The 22,636-nt window shown below is 35.0% G+C and overlaps 1 protein-coding gene across 12 annotated transcripts in view; it reads left to right on the plus strand.

Annotated features, from left to right (window-relative positions):
• NBEA (neurobeachin) overlaps nucleotides 1–22,636 on the plus strand; it is a 461,765-nt gene that overhangs the window by 352,899 nt on the left and 86,230 nt on the right. For all 12 annotated transcript variants that reach the window (XM_068182009.1, XM_068182000.1, XM_068182001.1 and 9 more), the window contains 4 exons: nucleotides 6,916–7,033; nucleotides 7,908–8,010; nucleotides 13,685–13,800; nucleotides 22,451–22,563. In XM_068182009.1, the coding sequence (XP_068038110.1) occupies nucleotides 6,916–7,033; nucleotides 7,908–8,010; nucleotides 13,685–13,800; nucleotides 22,451–22,563 (450 nt within the window). The remainder of the gene's footprint in view (nucleotides 1–6,915; nucleotides 7,034–7,907; nucleotides 8,011–13,684; nucleotides 13,801–22,450; nucleotides 22,564–22,636) is intronic.

Consider the following 22,636-nt stretch of genomic DNA (forward strand, 5'->3'; position numbering starts at 1 on the left):
AAAGGTCTGGTTTTATTCAGATCATATCAATTTTATGTCTTTTTTGGCATGCCCACTAAACTGTAATTTGTGTGGTTCTAATTGAATTAATTTGATTGCATTTCACTGCTGGGGCAGAATTGCTCAAAGCAATTTGAGTCTGAGATCACCACTCCCCGGTTTGGATTGATTTTTGAGCACGAAATGTAGAGTGAGAATGGAAACATAGTTCTGTTAACATTTCTCACTAGATTTGAGTCTGACATCCCATCGTTGCCAAAGTCAACAAAAAATCACTTTAAACCTTGTGAGGTAACTGACACAATCTGCTTCAGTCCCGTGGCTACCAGAACTAATTGTGCGATTTTGCCCCATTATTTGTTCCTTCAGCCTCTGTGCTTTGAGTTGGGCTGTGCCCTAATATGGCTTTATGTGACACTAGAATATATTCTGCTTCTCCACATGTGCTGTTGCCCCAACCAGCACCATCAGCTTTATTTGTGGTTTTAAAATTCTTAAATCAGTGGAACTTCTGCTTAAAACAATAATTGCTGAATATGTTTGAAATTAGAGCCTAAAAAAGGCCTCTGCCTGCCTTTTCTAAGATGATAATGTCTAAATCTTCTACCTCATCCTGATGCTGTTCTTCCCGAGAATGTCAGTCTATAGCTGGCACTTCAGGAGTTGCCTAAATTGACAATCTTGTTTTTATTTTGCATAGAAAGAAAACTATGTAAAGGCACAGAGATCAACATTAATGATAAAATAATTATTATTCAAAATTTTGTTTGCACTTATCCTTATATTTAAAACTATGCACTGGTGTTTCACAAATGCAGTGTTAGAAAGGGTCCATTTAGAATACGTAAGATATTGGAGTAAGGTTTGGTTTTTTGCTCTAATTACTTTGCTGCAACTACTCCTCAGAAATATCCCAATATCCTTTCCATTTCAAAATCATAACGTGCAAAACCCTTTTGCTTATGAAAAGAGAGAAATGGCCTTCAAGTGGACCAACTTCAAATAATTTTTCAGATGACTGCAAATGAATGTGGGAATAAGAGCATCTGTTGCTTTAAGCTGAGTGGGCATTGTTTTAATGGATAACAAAGTGGGTATGGTGACCAGAGAAATCAAATGTAGAAAAGGTTTGGATGAACAGAACCTCATGTTTCAAGACAAGGGGCCTCTTGAAAGCTTAAAAAAACATTGGAAGTAGAAGTATAAGCTGAGAAAATTTGGCAAGGAAATAAAGTCCAAAACCACAAAAATAATATCTGCATTTTTTAGATCCCTGAAGAGGAGGAGAAAAATGAAACAGGAATGCCAATATTTATTTAAAAAAAAAAGATCCTAAAAAAGATTTTAAAACTGATGTGAATTGAGAAATTATAATGGCACATAATACTCAACTCATCCTGCACAGCATAACATTGCAAGAGCTACTTGGAGGAAAGCTTTTAAGGCTTACAAATAAGGAAACATTTTACACAGAGGCATGTTATAAAGAAGGGGAAAAGAGACCTTAATGTAGAGAGAACATTGTACTAGACCAAAATGTGCAAAGAAAAAATGAAACCAGAATTTTGGTGAGATTTTTGAAGTATTTAATATGATTATAGGAATTGAGGGCAAGAAGATGTTCTTAAAGTTGCCTAAATGTATAAAAAAGTAGTAAGTCAGTGAAACACTAGGGCATTAAATTGATTTGAATTGTCCTTGTTGTCTATTTATATTCTCTGATTCCCATTTTAGAAAAGCAAAATACAAGGTGTTTCATTATTTGTCCTTACCTGATTTTGAATGTTCTTAATAAATATAACTTCTTTTTACACTTGTCAATCTTGACATGATATATCCCTTGTTGTAGTGTATTTTTATTTTTCCTGCTAAATCTAAAAGTTGCTCATACTCAGTATTTCATCAAACATTTTGAAATTATAAAATGCTTACTCAATGTGGTATTTCATAAACCCTTGGAGTGGGATTCCATGCCAGTAATGTCTGTCATCTCAATCTGTATTTAGAGTACATGAAGCAATCATGCACTCTGCCATGTACCTATGGTTAACTCTGGGTTGTTAGATTGCTCTGGAGAAGAAAGTTTGCTGTATTTTCATAGGAGCCATTTGTCTTAGCCCATAACCTGCATTCAGAATTTCAGTTTTTCCTTGCTGCAAATTGCAGTGCTTGACAACTCTTGAAAAAGGGAAATCTAAATCCCTGACAGAACAGAATGATTTTCAGTAATCAATTTCATGCATTTCTGACCTCTAAAAGCATACAGTGATGCCAAGCTATTTTCTAAATGCTTCTTTTGTGCATGGGCCAGGTGCATAACCACACTTCTGTGGCTGGCTGTAGATGGCACTCTGATGAAATAAGCAACCACTGTAGTTCATTTTTGTAAAGTCCTCCATGTTTTATCCACCATGGAGCATGTTCAGCGAAGGGCACCAGGGCTTGTGAAAGGACTAGAGAACATTTCTTGTGGGAAACAGCTGAGGGAGCTGGGGGTGTTTAGCCTGGAGAAAAGGAGTCTCAGGAGGAACCTTGCCGCTCTCTACAACTCCCTGAAAGGAGGGTGTAGTGAGGTGTGGGTCAGTCTTTTCTACCATGCATACAGTGAGAGGACCAGAGGAAATGTCTTTAAGCTGAGACAAGGGAAATTCATAGGTATTAGGAAAAGTTTTTTCATGTTTTTTTTCACCACTCATCAAACAAACACACAAAAAGACAAATATATTACATGTTAATGATACATGCATTTTGCACTAGATATAAACAAAGCTTGAAAAATGTTACAAGTATCAATCAACACTTTCATTGAGAAATCAGGTTAGAATTAGAATATCCTGAATTAGAAATGTGGTTTCAAAAGACAAGTTATGAACTTCCACTGAAAACAGTGGATTCAATTCACATACATAGTCATTAATGAATCTCTCCAAAGTGCTATTAAAAAAAAAGGAAATATGTAAAAATTCTTTGCAACAGACAGTAAAAGTGATTGTTCTTACCGAAAAGTTAGTGGCTGAGAATGGATAGGATTGTACAGGCTGTTTTCCTTGATTTCTTTATAGCACCTGATTTTGTGATTACTTCAATTCCAGAAACAATAATCAAAAGAAAATTACCAGAATATCCTTTTGCATGCTGTGTCTGGTGCTATGAGTTACCAAAAAAATAGTATAAAGCAGCAAAAATGAGCCTCAGTACTTCAGTGTTCCTTGTGTGGAGATAATCTACCAGGGACTCAAGCAAAATGGACATTAGTATTTCAGGTCTTCTGGTTAGTACAGAATTCCAGCTGTTAATTAACAATTAATTGTCAATAATTGAATAACTCCTGAAGAATGTTTATTATTAAAAATGTATTGACTCTTAATTGAAAGGAAAAAAAAAATCTTGATTACATCAGAAATAAAACTAAAATAATGGAGCCTTCATATCTGATCCAAATAGGAAAGCACTTTGGTAATGGCTCTGCTTCTTTTCTCTAGAGCTTTCCGTCTGCATCCCATGCTGCTTTATTAACCTAATCTAAATAAGTGTCACCAACAGATGTATTTCCATAGTATAAAATCTTGAGTTTTAGAGACTTCTCATTCCCTTGTTAGGTGAGAGCTTCATCTTACTGCAATGAATTCTAGCAAATTGGTATCTTTAAAATACATACATATTCCTAAGTGAAAAGGTTTTGCAAGGAGAAATGCGTTTTAAACCAAACAGCTGCAGCTGATACTAAAATTGAAAAGTGTGCTTAGTTCAAATGTAGATATTGGCTGATTGTTTTTATTTTAATAAAAACAGCTTATCTGTGATGTATCTAGAATTCTGGGCTTAGTCATGATTTTTCAACTATTAAAACATGCCTAAGTAGGAAGACTTCACAAATGTTTTTAGGACGAAAATGCATAAAACTATCAAAATAAGGAGTACTGACTTTAAGTATAAACAACAAAGTATTGGAATTAATGGAAATTTTGTCTTCAGATAACTCAGTAACATAATTTCAATGCATTAGCATAGTGAAATGGTTATTTCCATATTTTTATGAAAAATGAAAGATACAATACATACAGTCTGTAAAATATGTAAAATAGACATTGATGTCCTATGAGAAAGTGAAAAAGCTAAAAATCATTCTGGAAGAAAAAAGAAGGTGTATAAGCCTTTCAAAGGGTTCAAATGCAGAAAAATAAAATTACTTTGCATTGGCTGTTATAACAGCAATAAGGAAGAATCCTGCTACAATGTCAGTAATATCTGCTGTAAATTGTAGATATCTAATAATGGGAGGTTTAATGCATCACAAGAAAATGGTGTAAGATGAATGTTATGGAGGATGGCAAAAATGGGTAGTATATCTTGGACAGGAAAACATTACAACAGAAATACTGAAATAATTCAGATAATTTGATAATGGCAAGATAATCTGATACTTGTAGGACTAATAGACAGTTAAGAAGAGTGTAATTGAGGGCATTAATTGAATTATAGACTCCTTTCTTTCCTCTGATTTCCTATTCCATTCTACTGTTTTACTGGAGTGCTATCATATGTCATTCATTTAATAGTGGGTTGAATGTACCTCTGTGTAGTTGCAATTGCTTTATACTTAATTAAAAAAGAGGAGGAAGTAAAAGGCAAGTAGTGTATGATTGGTATGCAATGTGCTTTTAGTGTTGATCTGTAATAACCATGTGGTATATATCAATACATCATAAATGTATTATTGTGAACCCTCTAATACACTAATATATAGAACATGGTTAATAGGAAGCATTTCTCTTTACAAAAAAACACATTTCAAACTCCTCCTTCCAAGAGACTGTTCTCATATTTTAGCTTTTTTAATGTGAGTGGTTTCCTCAGATTTTCTTCTCTTTCATTTAAAACCTGTGTATTTACAAAAATTATGTATCAGCAGCAGAATGCATTCAAAGAAGGAGAGTGCTTAAATCTTCAGAGTCATTGTTCTTATCCACCTGAATTTCACATACGTGACACCAGTGGTATCCTAGCATCTGATTTCAATGAAAGAAAATCAAGGAAATTTTGGTTTATTTAGTTTATCAAAGAGAAGGCTAAGCAGTAAGTAGATCCAGTCTGTAATTACCAACACAAGGAAAAGTTACCTGATACTAGAAAGCTCACAGACAAAAGTGTCACAAGATATATCATAGTTCAAAGGAAAAATAAGGTGCAGATATTTAACCATTGCAACAATTTAGTGTATGAGGTAGCATTCCACAGCTGACCTGTGATTGAATGGAGGGAGCCCATAGTCTTTTGCATGTGTCTGGGTGACCTCCAAAGAATCAAGCTCCTTCCCTTCTCCCAAGCTGTGTTTATCTAGTGTGAAAAGCTGAGGTGAATGAAAGAGTGTCATCAGCCACAATGTTGGTCGAAGAGTTCTGTCTGTAACTTACTGTTATGTAAACAGTACAGGGGGAATGCTGTGTTCCTCGAACCAGTCTCTGTCGAGGACAGAACATCTGAATGCTTTTCCATGTGCTGAAGCACTTTTGTTTTGTTGCTGTTATTAACATCCTCTCTGATATAGACTCATCATGGTTATGAGAAAAAGGTTATAGACCAAATGCACAAACTGAAATTAGCTTTTTCATATATGGAAAGGTGTTACTCACTTGAAGCCGCATCAGTGAAGAGATTGAAGAAATACAATTTCCATTTCCTCAATCATGAAGGATCACTGACAGCAGCAGCATATAATCTCCCTAATATTTTCCTGTTCAGAAGCTAGGGGAGGTCATGATTAGGGAAAGTAAAGACCTCAGATGAGTGAGTAAAGCACTGTGAGCTGGTTTGTGGGTACCTAAAAGAGAGCGCAGAAATTCAGTCTCTTCAGTCTGAAATGTTCCTTTAGGGAAGGTGTTCACTGCATTTCTGTTTCACTGAGGCTGCAATTCTCTCGGTGGCTGCAGCCTACTTAAAGGCACAGTCTACAGAACCTGGGAAATGCAGATGGGTGTGGTCCCAAAAAAGTGACTCCTCCTAGGAGTGCCCGGCAGAGCCCACCTGAGCAGAGGTGCAGGGCTGAAGGGAGCCTGCCAGCTGATGAAAATGATTGGAAAAGAATTGTTCTACAGTGCATGATACAGATGAGACAAGTTAATAAAAATAACATCTAATTAAATTGTGTCTTTTTTGTCTATTTTTTGAACATCCAGAACACTGAAAGAAAAGTGAAAAAAGATTATTTGATATTAATATCTATTCTTATGTTAATACACTCAATTGAGAAAATTTAAAATGGGAAAAGCCGTGCTAATTTTAAGCTGTTTTGTTTTAAAATATTTTCACATTAATTTTAAAATGCAAAATTAAAACTGTTAAATTTTGTCCATGGTTTGGGATATTTGATGTATCTAACTTCAGAAAAATTATTGTGGTGACATACTGGTTTTGCTAATTTTTCTACTTATTAATAGAATGGGAGGACTTGTAATTTGTGACCCTGAAGTGGATGTGAATAGCAAGTTATATTATTTTGGTTGTACTTTGCACAAGGCAGCCTTAGAAGTAAATCTGGTATCTGATAGATAGCTGACAACTGTGTCATGCATGCTGTTGGAAGAAGATACAGCTAAGCATAATTGCAAGTGTGTCTGTTTCCCTGTACTTGTTTGTAGAGTTTGGGTTTTTGGTGTTTTTGAGGAAATTAATTTGATGTGGCGTATGAGAAATAGATCTTAGGAGTATCAGGTTACAGTAATTACTGATATTCTTCTAACCGTAGTATTTCCTTTTTTGCATTTCTTAAAAACATTCAAGTTCATTTCAAGTCACTGTTTTTAACTGTTAAAGAGGCATGATTAACTTAATTGATGGGTAAAATTTCCTCTGTTCTTATACAATGTTTTATCAAAAAATTCTTGCTAATGACTGTCAGCTTGATTTTCTTTAAAGGTCCTTGCCTATACTGAAGGGCTTCATGGAAAATGGATGTTCAGCGAGATTCGAGCTGTTTTTTCAAGACGTTATCTTCTCCAGAACACAGCTTTGGAAGTGTTTATGGCAAACAGAAGTAGGTCATAGCTTATATTTGTTGCATAAAATTGTGCTAGTGGTTATTTTGTCTTTATTTATTAATCTTAAAATTAAAACTCTGTGCTTCCTTTGATAAAGTGCTTATGTCTGATCCATAATGCTTCCTCTTGTATGTATTCAGTGCAAATTTTGTTAAAATCAATCACATAAATCAATCTCACTGCTTTCTGTGTTGCAGTGAGATTTATTTAAAGACCCAGATCATTGCAATTGGTAAATTTTTCAAATGTTGGATAGGAAACTTGCTTTTTCTATTGTCCCACCTTCTCCTCAATTGTCTGGAAATATTTTAGTGGAACATATAAAAGGATATTTCCTTTCCTAATTATAAAATGAATTAAGGTTTAAAAGTACCAGAGCAAGAAATGGATCCACTTGGTTTTCTGGATGTGCTACTATGAATCACAGTTCACTGGCTGGTGAGGTGTATAGTGGTCTTTTACCCTCTGATGTAAGTTTTGATTTCAGCTGGAGAGGGAATTAAACAATTCCTTGTTCTTGGCTGTTTTAAGGCACTAGTTAGAAGAGCAAATGCCATGCCAGCTAATAAACAGCTTCTCAGCCTGATAAGAGATTTTATGGGTTAATATTAAAGTGTTGTTCCTCTGAAGTAGACAACACTCAGGTCTTCTGCAAAATGGGAGACTTAATGTTAAAATGTTAACCAGCTAATTATACATAGGTGTGAAGAATGTCATGAATTTCTGTTGTACCTTGGATCCCCAGGAGGATAAAAGCGGAACTGACTTCTCTCCCCAAATAAAAACTTGAGCATTTTAGAAATATATGCAGGTGAAGAAACAGACTTCTGCAAATGTTTTACTGGTACCTATTTTCCTTTCTTCATTTAGCTTCTGTTATGTTTAATTTTCCTGACCAAGCAACAGTGAAAAAAGTTGTGTACAGCTTACCACGGGTTGGAGTAGGAACCAGCTATGGTTTGCCACAAGCCAGGTAATTTATTAAATATAGTTTTTATATTTTGTGTTTATTATATTATACAGATGATATTTTTTAAACGTCAGTGCTAATTATTTCTGTCAAGAAACTGTGGATTTTCTTTTTCTTAAGGTTAGGTATTTCTTACTATATGGCCTGTTAGTAAATGGAATGGAAGTAAAAGTATTATAAATTAGATAATTAGATTTTTTCCTTTTCAATTACAGGAAATAAACACCTTCTTGAAAATACTTACACCTTATCTCATCAAAGTCTGATTTCCAGTCAGGTTTTATAAATGTATAATCAAATGTTCATCCTTGCTGTGATTGTTACGCAGGATGTGAAACTGAACTTGACTAGTTTTTGTGTCTGCTGAATGTAAATTATTTTATATATATGAATATGTGGGATTTTACTTAATTTCTTATCAGTGTAGTGGCTATTTTGCAATTTCCAAATTTCTTCCTTTCACTAGTATAATGCATGCTTCTTCTTCTTTTCTTTCCAAAATTGAGGAGCATATATATTTTTGAAAGAACAATTGAGTTTTAGAAATTTTCACATACTATGGACAACTACAGTTTTTTATTCCCTCATCAACATTAACATCAAATCAGCCTATGACCAGAAATAAGACTGGAAATTGTCAGATTTTATGTTATAAAAGTATTCCTGTTTCAGGGATCAGTGAGATGATCTTCATGTGTATTTCACTGTGTTGGAGGGGGAACATTTTTTGTTTGTTTTTCAGTTCAGGATTAACTTCTGGTCAAAATGAGACAAAAATAAAGGAATATGAGGGAGTGAGGAAACAGCATGATATTAACAAAGTATGGTGCTTTGAGCTCAGACCCCCATTTGGCTTGATTTGACCAAAAAGCCAATGACTTAATCATCAGTGTAGTGTCCGGGATGTGTATTTCTCTTTCTTTAAGTCATTTCCTACAAACTAAAACTTCACATTGTCCTTGTTTTATCCCAGTGCAAAATGTGGAAATATTCTGAAGTGTCAAAGCATTTGTAGAATTGGAGAACTGTTTTATTCCCAGATGAACATCATTCCCTGTCATGAGCCCAAGAGTCCTAAGGCTTGATCTCCTGAATGTGCTGAAGTCTTTAGGCAAGCTGCCAAATTTCTCAAGTTTTCAGTGAGATCAAGGCAAAGTTGGGGCATTTATTTGGAAGGCGCATCTTGTTAATATTTGCATTGTTCTTCCATATACTAAAGTTAAAGGAAATGCTGTCTCTAAATGGAAAGTAATAGTATTCTTTTCTGAAATAGAAATGGCCACAAGTTCTAGCACAACAAAAATGCAAATTTCTCAATCAGAATTTCATATTTACAGTGACATTTTTTTACTTTTGAAATTCATATCCTTTGTGCATTATTCAGTGAATAATTCTCAGAAAAAATTTGTTGATATATAATTATTTAGAAAAGTTTCAGCTTCAATATAATATGCAGTTATTTCCATACCTTTTTGATTAAAGTTCAGTTTGAATCGAAAACGGGCTTGCTAGCCTTCAGAATATATCTGGCATATGGTAGTGAAGTTATTTTTCTTTCATTTTTTTTTTTTTGTGCAATCAGGGTATGATTTATGCATAATAAAGACTCCATAATCATGGTTCTTTTTCTTTTTTCCCCTGTCTACATACCCTTATTGTCTTCAGTAGGATTGCAGTGGAATAACTGAGGGGAAATCTGGCTCTATAACTGCTCTGTAGTCAATCTTTTGTTGATGTTAGAATATAGTTTTCCTTCCTATGAATATGTTGGCTCTGGAATGCTAGTTTTTAAAATTATGCTTATTTGTATAACTAAAATGAGGCGAAATTATGCTGAATAACCAAAAGAAGCTGCTCTACTGAGTAAAACTATATCCTTTTTTTTATCATCACAGTTTTCCAGATTAAGTTGTACCTTAAAATATCTTAACAAAAAAAGACCTTTCTGGTTGTTTTGCTTAAGTTCTTTAGTTCTATTTATGCAAGTAATATTTCCTCTTTGATACTATGATAAATGTCACCTAGAGTTAATTACAGTATCATAAATGCTTGCATTCATGATGGAAACATTCCAAAGAAGTAAATTACTTTTAATGGAGTACATGGCTTTTAAGTGTATTTGTGTTTTCCTGGTGAAATCCTGGAATTAAGAAAGGTGAAAGGAAGTAGAAGTAAATAGAAATATTTATGATCTAATAGCTCAAAGGATTAAAAGCAGGTGAACCATTATGACTTCCTAAGACTTTTTACAGACCTGCTGTTCAGAGCAAGTCTTCAGTTTGCCTCTTTGCTGCCTTTCCAAGCAGCCTGTTTAATGCTTTGATTCAACAGAGTTCAAGCCTGTGCTTAATGTTACAAAGAAGTAATTACATCCTTAAAATCAGTCACATGTTGAAGAGTTCAGTCTGATTTGGTAATCAAATTAGTCTGTCTTTGATAAATGTATTTTCACTGTTCCTGAAACATGTTGCATTGATTGTAGTCTCCTTATGACCTTGCCAAATGATACAACTGGGCAAACAATGCTATGTTTTTAACTTCTGCAGCTCCATATGATTCTACATAGGTAGAATAATATCCACTTTTTTTCATGGTATTATCACACTATTTTTTATGTTCTAACTGTTCAGGTGTTAGAGGGGACACACACATTACTGATGTATTTTTATTGAGGGCAACATCACAGCTCAGAAATCAGCTGTGAGCTGCCTGATGGTTTCCTAGCCTACAGAGATCAAAGAATTGGTAAAAGTTACAGTATCTTTGCCACTAAAGATACTGACACCTTTCCCTGAAATTCTGTGAGCTATTAACGCATTGGAGAAAACAGTGGCTTCAGTTAAAAAAATCGAGAAATTAATTTCTTTTTTTCTGAAAAAAAGATGCATTTTGGCTGTTACAGTAACTATATCCAACATCAGCTCAGCTCTGCCATGTCAGCAGCTTGGTGATGGATTTCTAGATCTCAATACAGCTGATTGCAGAGGCTGAGTTTTGTGAAAAGAGAGAGATAGAAAAGCTAACATTTGATGCCATCAAAGTATAAAACCCTTCTTAGAACTTTTATTAAAATGAACATTGATGAATTTCTTGCCTTTCCTTGGGAAATTACTTTCCCAAGTCTTTATTTTTTTTTCCTCTGAACCAGAGCAACACAACACATAACATCATGCAGGTGCAAGATACTTAAATATTTTTTTTTTTGCATGACATCGCATTGTATCTAACTAAATTAAAAGTGACTCTGAAAGGGGGTGTGTCATATTCCACATATGGAATATATAACGTTGCTTCCTTCACCAAAATGGCATGAATTGTTTTCTAAATATATTTAAATATTGAAAAATTGAAAATTTGTATCATTCTATTGTACATCAGAGTCTTCTGCAGTCCCCATTTTGAGTAGATATTTTGTGGTTCTCTAGAAGCAAAGGAAACAGATTCATTTGTGCATCTTCATATTGGTGATGGCATATTGAAGAAAGAAATGGTTTGATCAAAGTTGGGTGGTTTTAGCAAAACAGAAAACAGTGGGTCTTCCTGTGTTAGCTGAAACGAGCAGATGTGGAACCAATTTATTGTGCATAATTTCTTCCAGTCTCTGTTGAAAAGAATGTGAATCTTTCAAACACCGTAGATATGGAGTAAATAAGGATGTTTTTAGTATATTTTGATTTTCTGTAGAGTTCACTCAAATCAGGCATTCAAATGCAAAGTCCAGCACTTGACAGTTTATAGATTTTTGAGACTCCCTAGGAGATTGTGAATAAAGTCTGAAAGCAGCTACTAAGCCAATACATAAATGTTGTTTTGTCATGGGAGGAACAGAATGTCTGTGACAAAATGATTTGTAAATTTAATGATCTCTTTAGTATTTTTATTTTCTGTGTTTATTAATTTGTATGTAGAATTAGTCAGAATTTACTGGAAAATATATGTCTTTGAGAGTTGTACTGTAAAAATAGTTGTTATTCTATGAAATGCAATATTAAGTATGATTACATTTGGGTAATTCTTTAGACAAATTGTTTCATAAGCATTATAGAAACAACTTTAAAATATTTTGCATTGTCTCCTGTGTCCTGCTAAATTGTATTTACCTTTGGTATCCTATAGTCTACTGTAAAATAAGACTAGCCAAGCTGGCAAGACCTAACATACTGTTATTTGGGTAAATACACTTGCATGGTCATTTTTGCATGCCCAATTTTGGAAGCTGAAATATGGCAGACGTTGACAACTTACACACTGGAAATTTAGACAAATAATTGTAATAACTGTAATACACTCCAGTCACATGGCAATACTCACTCATCCTTTTTCTGGAAAAAGAGTTTAGTGCATCTCCAGGAGTATGTGCATGTATCTTTAGAAGTAGATGATTCACATTTTTGTGAACACTGCCTAGTTTGACACCTTGTATATGACTAAGTTTTAAGAAGATACTCAGCTTCCAGAGTCTAGAAATAACACACACTGTGCCCGGGGTGCAACTGAAAGCTGAAGCATTAGGTGTCCCTATTTGGTCTTGATAAGCTGTGTAAATACTACTACATACATTCTTCAAATTCACTGAATTCAGACTACCCACTAGGAATTGTCTCTTTTATTGTTGTTGTTCTTAACAGGTATAAACATTTCTCTATTTTTACACATTCCTAAGATCTAAATTTCTTTTAAAAAAGGTGTCTGAGGACATGAATTTATTTTCTTTTTAAAGATCTCCTCGTCTTTCTTTTTTTAAGCAAGAACTATTTTCTCTAGAAATGAGTTTGAACAATGAGACTGCTTCTGCTTGTTGCAGATTTTTTTCTTTAATGCATTAGTCTAGACTGATTCTAGTCCCCTGTATTTTACCAGCCAGGGACAGTATATACAATGGTTAATTTAAGATTTGCTGCATGGTATTTGTTTATTGTGATTTTGTCAAATTGAATATAGAAGAGTATAGGTCTTCTGCTTTTCTCTTCCTTTGCATGTAGTTTGATTCTTTCTCCCTTATCCAGCCATGTAAGTTTCAAAAAATGTGTGGAAATTTAGTATCATAGACACTTCTGCTCCTCTTCCAAATTTGAATGAAATGCAATTTAGAAGTCATTATGAAGAGACAGGCAGATGAAAATGTGAGCAGATAACTCAGTAAAATTTGTTTCTTTCAGAAACCAGGCTATAAATAGAAATCTTCAAGCTTACTGGCATATAGGAAAGAATCATGAGTAGTTGACCATAGAGGAGGTACACAAATTGTGTAATAAATATAGTCAACCTGTGTGATGGAAGTGTATGTCACTTTAATCTATCACTCACTCACATTAATGAACTTATCTCAATATATCCTTTTGAAACAGGGAATTGATATTCCTCTTTTAATCCTTCTGGACAAGCCTGGCACCAGGAGGTCTGTGGTTTCTTTTAATCCCAGTCTTTTAACCAGATTCAGAATAAAATAAACCACAAAATACATTATTCTGATTTATTGCGATGCTGTAGTAGAGGTAAAATATAGTTCCTTATTTTAGACGTTTCTGAAACAAGGGTAATAGTGTCTTCTTGACTTCATTAAATGAAATAAAAAGGCCTCTCAGACAATTTGAAATTAATCACACTAAAAACGTTGCCCTGCATCTTAACAATTAATGAGACTCTTAAAAAATTATTCTTTAAATGTATTTCTTAGGAGAATCTCTCTGGCCACACCCCGACAACTTTATAAATCCTCCAACATGACTCAGCGCTGGCAGAGACGGGAGATATCCAACTTTGAATACTTGATGTTCCTCAATACTATAGCAGGTAAGGCTTCTGGCTCTTTAATCCTTCATAATATGTTTATGTTTGTCAAAGTCTTAAGCAACGTGACTTGATAGAATACATTTATCCCTCTAGAATTCAGCTGCAGCTTTGTGATATATTCTGAAGCACACACACATTACATTTTATCAGAAAATGCACAACCTATCACAGAGACTTTAGATTCATGTATTGCTGTGAAGGCTGTTCCTTGCTCCCCCTCTGCCATTTCCTCTGCTGACAGCTTTGTCTGAAGCTTTATTAGAGTCAACAAACCATTGCCAGAGAGTGTCTGGAAATAATAATGGGAAAATGTAATTTCGCTACTTCATCATTTTCAGCAACAGCAACTAGACAGCAGAATAACAACAGTATTCTGCCTAGTACAGATGTCACCTGGATTGTGGTATGATTAGATTACAGCATCTTTTCTCATTTAGTTCTTTGAGATGAAATATAATATCAGATTAGGTATTGAAAATGAGAAATAACTGCCATAGACATCCATTTGTTATTGGCAAAAGAAGAGCTTTTCTGGCAATTGTTATTAATTAAGCATTCAAGAAGACATGATTCCTTTCACCTTTCTCTTTTCTATGTGTTAACTCCAGTGTTAATTTTAAATGTAAAAAGCGGCAGTTTTCTACACCATATACAGAGATTTCCAGGAGGTTGTCTACTATTATGATTCCTGCCTGTAGCACACATGCTGCTTATGAACCTGCCTGTGGAGAGCCTCATGCAGACATTTCACTTCAGTGAGCTTTAATTTGAAACCCAAATTAAATTCCACCAGGCATCACTTTGTACTCCAGTGTTACATCTCTCATCTTTACTTGGTCCTGACTTTTATGCTCGAGGTTATCCTCAGGCCAGACATAAGACATATGTAAGTGTGAAACCCAAAGGTAGCACTCGTTATGCTGACCAGTCTGGGGACAGTCACTGTGTTCTTCCCAGTAGGGCAGTGGCAGAATTCAGGAGCTGTCAAACTCGCTTGCTTTGAACCCTCAGGCTTTGGCCTCTGTGCTTAGATTGTAGTCATCGTCCACGCATCGAGTCTTACGGACGTTAATAAATGTGTCATCAACTTATCCCAGTGTGATACAGTCGTGTTACCACTGAACAGTTGGAAATCTGAGGGTATGTTTACCTTGTGCAGTGGAGCACAAAGCAGAATCCCTGAAACTACCAGAGGTTTGGGCTGGAAAGTCCATATGGTGAAGTCCAGTGCAGGCTCACCAGCTTGGTTCCCAAGCATTTTAGCTGCGGTCCCGCAGATCTCTGCTGGAGGAAGGAGCCCTGCTGAGTGTTTATTGCCTCTGGTGCAGTGCCAGAATGCCTCTATCCTGTTTCTGGACACTGGCCTGTCTCCAGCTGCTCCGTGCCTCTCATGCATCCGCTGCCCTTCTTGTGATGAGGAAATGCAGGTGGACCCTTGCTGGTTCCCTGGCTGTCTCACTTGAACTTGGAGGATTTACTGGAGAACTGGGAAGTTAGCTTAGGTCCCCTCAGTCCTCGTCCAGAACATTACCAACAGATCTGTCCTTTGCTGGTAATTTCCTTTTTATGTATTCATTTCTTCTGTAAGCAGTGAATTTAAGCTCTCTAAATGAGAGTAGAGAAGAGATAAGCCATTTTTATATAATTTTTTTTAACATTTTTAATCAGTTTAAAACTCCAAGGTCATTACTTTTTAGGTACCTCACCAAAGCATTCAAACCTGAAAGACACCATTGTGTCTGAAGCCATTTAGAAATTGCAGTAACACACTAAAATATCAGTTAACAAGCTTCAGCCTGAACAGTTTCCCTCAGAGTATCTCAGACGTCTCTACAAAAGAAAATTTTTTACTTGTTGTTTGATACTAGTACTGCTGGGCAGGCTTTATAGCCAAACACTTGGGGTGATTGTACAAGACAGGATTCTCTTGAGGTCATTTAATGTCACTCATTAAATGCCTTGTAACAGGATGGCTTGATATTAGCATTCCAGGTTCCACTTGCTATGGCCAAGGTTTGAAGGATTACTGACTATTTGTTATTTTTTGTGTGTGTCCATGAATTTCTGTCCTATTTGAAAAAAACTATTTGGTCACTATCCCTAGGAGTGTCTCTCTGACTCAAGGCATTTAATTTCTAGTAGATTTGTTGGTATCAGTCTCTTACAGATAAATCTCATTTGTTCATGTTCAATTGCCATCATAGGATGCCTTACTCATTTCACAGAATTGTCTACCATCTCATAAAATGTTTCTGCAGTATGTGATTTTTAAAAAAATAGAATAAAATTTATCCTTGGTAGCTGGACTTGCCAATGACACACACAAAACCTTTTCTGAAAATAACATCAGAGAAGCTGACTGAAACCCAACAGGCAATTATGTACATTACAATAAGCTCTTTATTCCAGTTTGGAACAAAACCCAAAGTTTTCCAACTTTTTGACAGAAGCAAAAAATCCCCTCAAGTTATTTTTTGGAAGATCAACCAGGTTTTGTAGTTTTAATTAAGTCTACACTTCATCTACAAAGCTCAGTTCCAAAAACTTCTGAAGTGCTTGGGGGTATTTGCTAAGAATCTCCTCATAAAGTTCCTGGCAAGGCAGAAACCCACCCACAACAAAGTGCACATGAGCTCAAAGTCCAGTCACGAGGCAGAAAGTTTCTAAAAAGAAATATATGTTAGAAAGTCTAGAAGATCTCACATCCCCAGGCTGATCCTGGCTCCATCATTGCATGACCTTGTACCACCAGGGCCTGAGATCTGGGAAACTGCAGGGTCGAGAGCTGTGAAGCAGCCTGAGTGACACAAAGCTTTTACAGCTGTGCCTGCATTTCTGTAAGTCTTTTTAAAAGGTGTTCCTCAAAAATATTTCCCCTTACAAAAAATAAGTGTTTTTTGATGAAGCACTAACAAAATTAATAACTCTACCAGAAATGCAGTACTGGAAGCGAAGAACCTCTACTAACTTGTTGCCCTGGTTTTGATAACTGCCCAAGTACATCTGTACTAAACAGACACAAAATCTTATGTGCACTGTAGACAGGACACCGAGCAGTCAGAAGAAAATACAGGATTTTCTATTTTGTACACAAAAATAGAGTACTAAATATACTCGTGACCTCCTTTCCTAAGTAAAGATGTATTTTCTTTCTTCTTGGAAATCCAATTTCCAATTACAGTCCTAATTATACTCTTTTGTAATGAGATTCCATTAGAAATATCTCCTTATAAGTTACAAGTTCTTTGCCAGTAATTGTTAGCGTAGCAGCAATGACCTAGTTTTAGAATATAATTGTTTATTTAAGCAGCATCTTATTCTCGAACAGTATTATTGTTTTCAGCTATTGAGAAATATATCCATCTTATTTTTTTTTTTTTAATTCATGTTGCCAATAAGCTCCTACTGGCTTATTCAGCAAATCTGAGCTGTAGCTTAGTCAGAAACATGGAGGTTTGACACTTAAGAATTGTGGATTATCTGCTGGTAAGTGGGTGATAAGTAAGGTCACTTCACTGTTTTTTCTTCTCATCCAAAAGAGGTTCACTAACAAAGTGGTTTAGCACATCTTTTGCCATTCTTTGTAGCTTCCCTTTTTTCTTGCAGTGGTGCTTAATTAGTCTCTAGTCCTCTGCAGAAGAGTAAGAAAATACTCAAGTTTCTTTGTTCTCCTCCTCTGAAATTATACAAGAAGCAGTAGCCTTGGAAGAGCGATGCCCAGAAGTGAGGCTTCTGGCACCAGTTTATTTCTCTCATTGTGACATCATGACGCTGGGTGCTTTCCCACAAGAAGTCCTTTGCCTGTTTATTAATACTGTTAATTACACAGACTGGTTGGTCTCTGTACAACAGAACCTCTGAAATATATACGTTAATCTCTTCTTAAATCTCTCCCTGGTTTGTTGGTATGTCCGTCCTGAGAAGCATGCCCCCTGGCTGTTCTATATGTCCTTAATATTTGAAGTATCCTCTTGAAAAAAATACATAATTCTATGACATTTTCTTTAATTCTTACACCATCCTATTACCCCCTAGAAACATTGCCATGCTTCAAGTTTAGATTAATTGTTTCTGCTGTGATCTGTGCTCACATATCACATATGCTTAATAAGTTTCTACTTCAGCTTTCAAAGATCTCTCTTTCTAGATAATTTCCTATCCAGTCCTATGTATGATTGCTGGCACTTGTGTTGGCCTGATGTCTCACTGCAATTTCAGTTCAAAATCTCTCTCCATCTTCAAAACTCTCTAAGGCCTTGTTTCAACCTGTTTCTCTGGCCCTGTAGTCAGCTATTTTCTCACCTCCCTCTTCTGTCTCCAAGCTCTTCACCTCTTTCTTGCCCTCTTTTCTGGCTCCAGCATATTTCATCATGTTTACAGCTCTGGGCTTTCCTCCCAAAGGTAAACACTGCACTCTGCTACTTATCAATCAGTCTCAGTGTTATACTCTCCATGGCCCTGGTTTTTGTCATGGCTGCGTAGACATAAGCCTTTCTGGTCACCTCCCCCCTCCTCCCTCTACCTGCTTCATTCTCAGGGATCCTTTTGTTTTTGCTGTGATTATACTAATTGTCCTCTCTGCATGGGACCAGCATATATGACAACTGAACCCTCTGGGTGATGTAGGAAACAAGTAATTTTTATTATTCTCAATTAAAAGATTATTAAAAAGAGTGCTTAAAAGTAATCCCACTACAGCAAAAGATATCAAGAGGAGTGGGAACAAGAAGTTGTTTTTAATATCATTGCAGTGCTCACTGGTTTAGCTAGAAGTCTAGATTTCAGATCTATTTCTCAGTATTTAACTAATTTCTGCTGTTTGATTTCAAATTGCAGTACATCAAATGTGTGCTTGCATTTGTATTTATTGGAATTTAAGTCTTTTAAATCCTACATGCCACTGCTTTTAAAAGAAATGAAGAAAAATTGCATCCATAATTTTTCTGAGTAATTTCTTCTAGTGGAAAGGGATTATTTTTAAAGGTTTATGGAAAAAAAATCACATCCTCAATTAGGTAATACATTCAGATGAACTTCTTCCCCCTCACCTTTTTTTTTTTTGCCTGTTTAGCATTTTCCACTTTTTTACTCTGTGATGTACAAGCCCTCACTGGTTAATTATGTATATATTTAGCTACTGCATGTGTCGGGCTTATTATTGTCATCTAATTAGATGTAACTTGAACTACTTATTTCTAGAAAAATCATTAAAAATTCTTTCTTAATGACCTGAAGATGACAAAATGTCTGTAAAGTGTGAAGAAGCAGACAAGCACAGGAACATCGCTCTTAAAGAGTGTTAATCCAGATGCTGCAATCATCTAATTAAACAATATTTTGCTGTCATTAACATTTTCACCAAGGAATTGCAGTTATAATTTCTTTGTCAGCTGTCTCTGGCTCACTTTACCTTAGAAACTAAAGTGCCATATAAAAACATTAAATTGGATGGTTTAATTAAAAAGTTGTTTTTTTTTTTTTAATGAAGAAACATATCCAGTATTTCTGAGATCTCATTTACTATGCCTCATTTTTATTGTTCAAGTAGATTAGTGTCACAGGGCTTGAGATATTTAATATTCAGCCTTTAATATTAATCTCTGTAAGCCTACTTGAGGGGAAAACTGAAGGCTCTGAAAAGATATAGGGACTACCAATAGTCATACAGGTTTATGTTCTATATTTATTTAGCTAAAGAAAGGACCAAATAATTCTTGTTGGAAGCACCAGACAATTGATGAGATGGCTAAGTATATTCATCTGCTGACTTTACTCTGAAAATAATCAATTGTGAAGCCAGAACAGATCAAGACAGCATTTCTAATAAAGTGAAGCACATAATATTTATGCATGTTTAGAATTAGGGATTTGTAATCCCATTATAGGCCTAGATCGCTGTCCTCTGCTCAGATAAGTAGAGATGTGTGGTCTTACCTTGTAGCTTTGGTCTTCTTTCACAATTTAAATTAGGTTCATCTTCTCAAGTCAGTTTTATTTGTTGATATTAAAGAGGAAATTGTTGGATTGAAAAAAAACAAATCACTAACTTTTTTATTAAACAAATTAAGAGCTATTCTTAGTAGTTATTATCTTCATAAATAAAACATGTTTTATAAAAATTGAAGTAGGAGAGAAGAGAATATTTTAGGTTTTTTCAAAAGACTTATATTTACTAAATACATAATCTTGAAGGCTTCATTATTTGCAATTTATCCTACCTAAGCTGAGAGAGAAGCTGCTTCAAATTATTTCTCACTGTGGGGTAAAAAACTGCACAGAGGAGTTACTGCAGTGTTCTGACATGGAGCTAATGTCACATGATAATTTCTTCATGTGTCTATACTATAAGTAACCCCTCAGCAAAAGAGAACTCATATGGCAGCGAGGCTCAGGATTGCTTTTTCCTTGCCCTATTCACATATTTATGATTTTCCCATAATGAACAGGAACAAGCAGTCAAAATCTTGTGGACTGAATATTGAAATTGAATTAGTATGAAATGAATGAAACAAGTATCAAAATTAAATGAAATCACAATATGAAAAAATCGCAATTTCAAAATAAAACATAATCTTGTAGGACCTGACATTTCCTTTGAAAATTTTGCAAAAGGATGTTTGTGTTTTTTAAATACTTCTATAAAATGGTTACAGTTGAAAATTTTTATTACTATGAGCTCTTTTCCAAACAAATTTTGATTCTGCAGAATCTTAATTTTTGCTTATGCTTTGTAATAGACCACAGTCCTCTCATTCTCTTCCTGGATCTCACAGTATTTTTAGTCTGCTCTCTGCAAAAACACAAATGTCTTTCTCTTGTGAAAGCTTTTGCATGCTCTTCTGTTAACTAAATTAAGGATTCTGATGAGAATTCTGGTAAGAAAAACATTTATTGTATGAAGCAGTAGTTTTATAGAGGCCATATTTTAAAGCACCCTAAATTTGATAATCTCAAGAAACTTTACAAGTCATATGCAATTGAACCCTTGCCAAAGAAGAAAATAATATTCTGATTTGAAGAATGTAGAAAATGAGGCAGATTTGTCTTCCTTCAAAACATATAGAGCCCCCTCCCTTTTATTCTATTTAAAAGTATAAATCATCTAGCAGAGCATACCTTTCCTTTTCCTCCTTTACAAGGATAAATTCTGCTATACTTCTTGATATAGTTGTTTGACACATTCTTGTTCTGTCCAAGAGTTGTTTTGCATTCATTCATTCATTCATTGTTGATATTAAAAAGTGGTTTTCTTTCTATCAATCTTTAATTGTGTATGTAGTACACAGTGCTGGAATTGCTTGTTTGACAAAGTTATATTTGCACCTTAATTTTTTTTTGTATTCTTTTGAACATCTATGTTTTCAGAGTGTTTAATGAGGACGCACAATTATTAAGAATATGCACTTCTCCTGTATCCAGTGAAACTATGTACAAAATAAAAACATGCTTTTTGTTCATCAATTTCTGTTGAAAAAAAATAAGGTGTTTGTAGAGCAGTGAAAGTTTCACATTTCATTAAAGCAGAAGTGATTTTTGTGGAGAATTGCAACTGCTACTCAGAACAAGGAAGCCTGTGTTTTCCTGTGCCAGGTTTTGTACCCCAGGAATCTATCCAGAATCTGGAAGGAAGCAGTTAGTGAGACAGGGCTGTAAATCTGCCACAGGACTGGGAATTGTTAACCTGGATTATTTCAGTCTGCTAATTATATTATATAAATACACACACACATATATTTATGACCTGATTTTGTTTTTTAAGACTTGCGTTGCATATTGTGTGGTTCTCACTGTAGCAATAGGATGGACAGTTCTCTACTAAGAAATCTCATTTGTCTTATCACTGAAATGTTAGATTCTACTAAATACTAGAGAACACAAAAATAACAGCCTTTCCCAAACACACTTTTCTTTGTGATGAATTCATAATTTTTAGTTTGTTGCAGTTGAAGATTGTTCTTTTGAAATGGTATCTATAGATGGTTTTTGCACATTTGAGCTGCTGGGATGACAGCAGTGTTTCTTTCATGATTGAAGAGAGTGGCCTGGGGTAGTCAGCTCTGTTTTCTACATGAGAGAATTGTTTTTTAATTTTCAAAGTGATTAAAAATAGTGTTACAGCAAATATGACTTTCATCACTTTGATTCCATAGTTGCCATGGAATCTCACCATTTCTTCAGTGAAGGAGAACCATAGGGAATGATGGATTAGCATGGACTATCTAGGATGGACCTAGATTTGTAAACTTCAAATTTGCCTCCTTGCTGTTTGAAGTCTCATTTTATCTTTGCCAGCTATGATACTTCATGGCGTTGCTAGGAAAGTAATAGTCTAGTTCTTTTGAATTTCTACATTCATGCTATAAAAATATCTTAATGGAAATAAAAAAGAAAGTGTTTATTGGCATATGGTGCATTTTAGTCGATCTTAAAAGATACTGTGCTTTTTATATTATTTCAGTTTGTGTGATGACTTCTGGTTCAAGATAAGTGCGCCTAAATGGCTGCTTTTTACTGGAAGATTTATATCTGATTCTGTCAAAGTGGTGGGAACTGGGAACATGTGATGCAACAAATGTAACCACTACTTTTTTTTTTCTAGCTGCACAAGTGGACACTATTTCCTAATTCTTAAAACTTTCTTTTTCAATAGGACGAACGTACAATGATCTGAACCAGTACCCTGTATTTCCGTGGGTTTTAACAAACTACGAGTCTGAAGAGTTAGATCTGACCCTTCCAGGCAACTTCAGAGATCTTTCAAAGGTATGCTTCACTCTTGTTAAAGAACAGTCAGCCAGCCCTCTTAGAAAGACATTTTGTTTTATATTTATAGTCT

The sequence above is a fragment of the Anomalospiza imberbis genome, chromosome 2 (assembly GCF_031753505.1).
Source record: "Anomalospiza imberbis isolate Cuckoo-Finch-1a 21T00152 chromosome 2, ASM3175350v1, whole genome shotgun sequence".
In the NCBI taxonomy this organism is placed as follows: Eukaryota; Metazoa; Chordata; class Aves; order Passeriformes; family Viduidae; genus Anomalospiza; species Anomalospiza imberbis.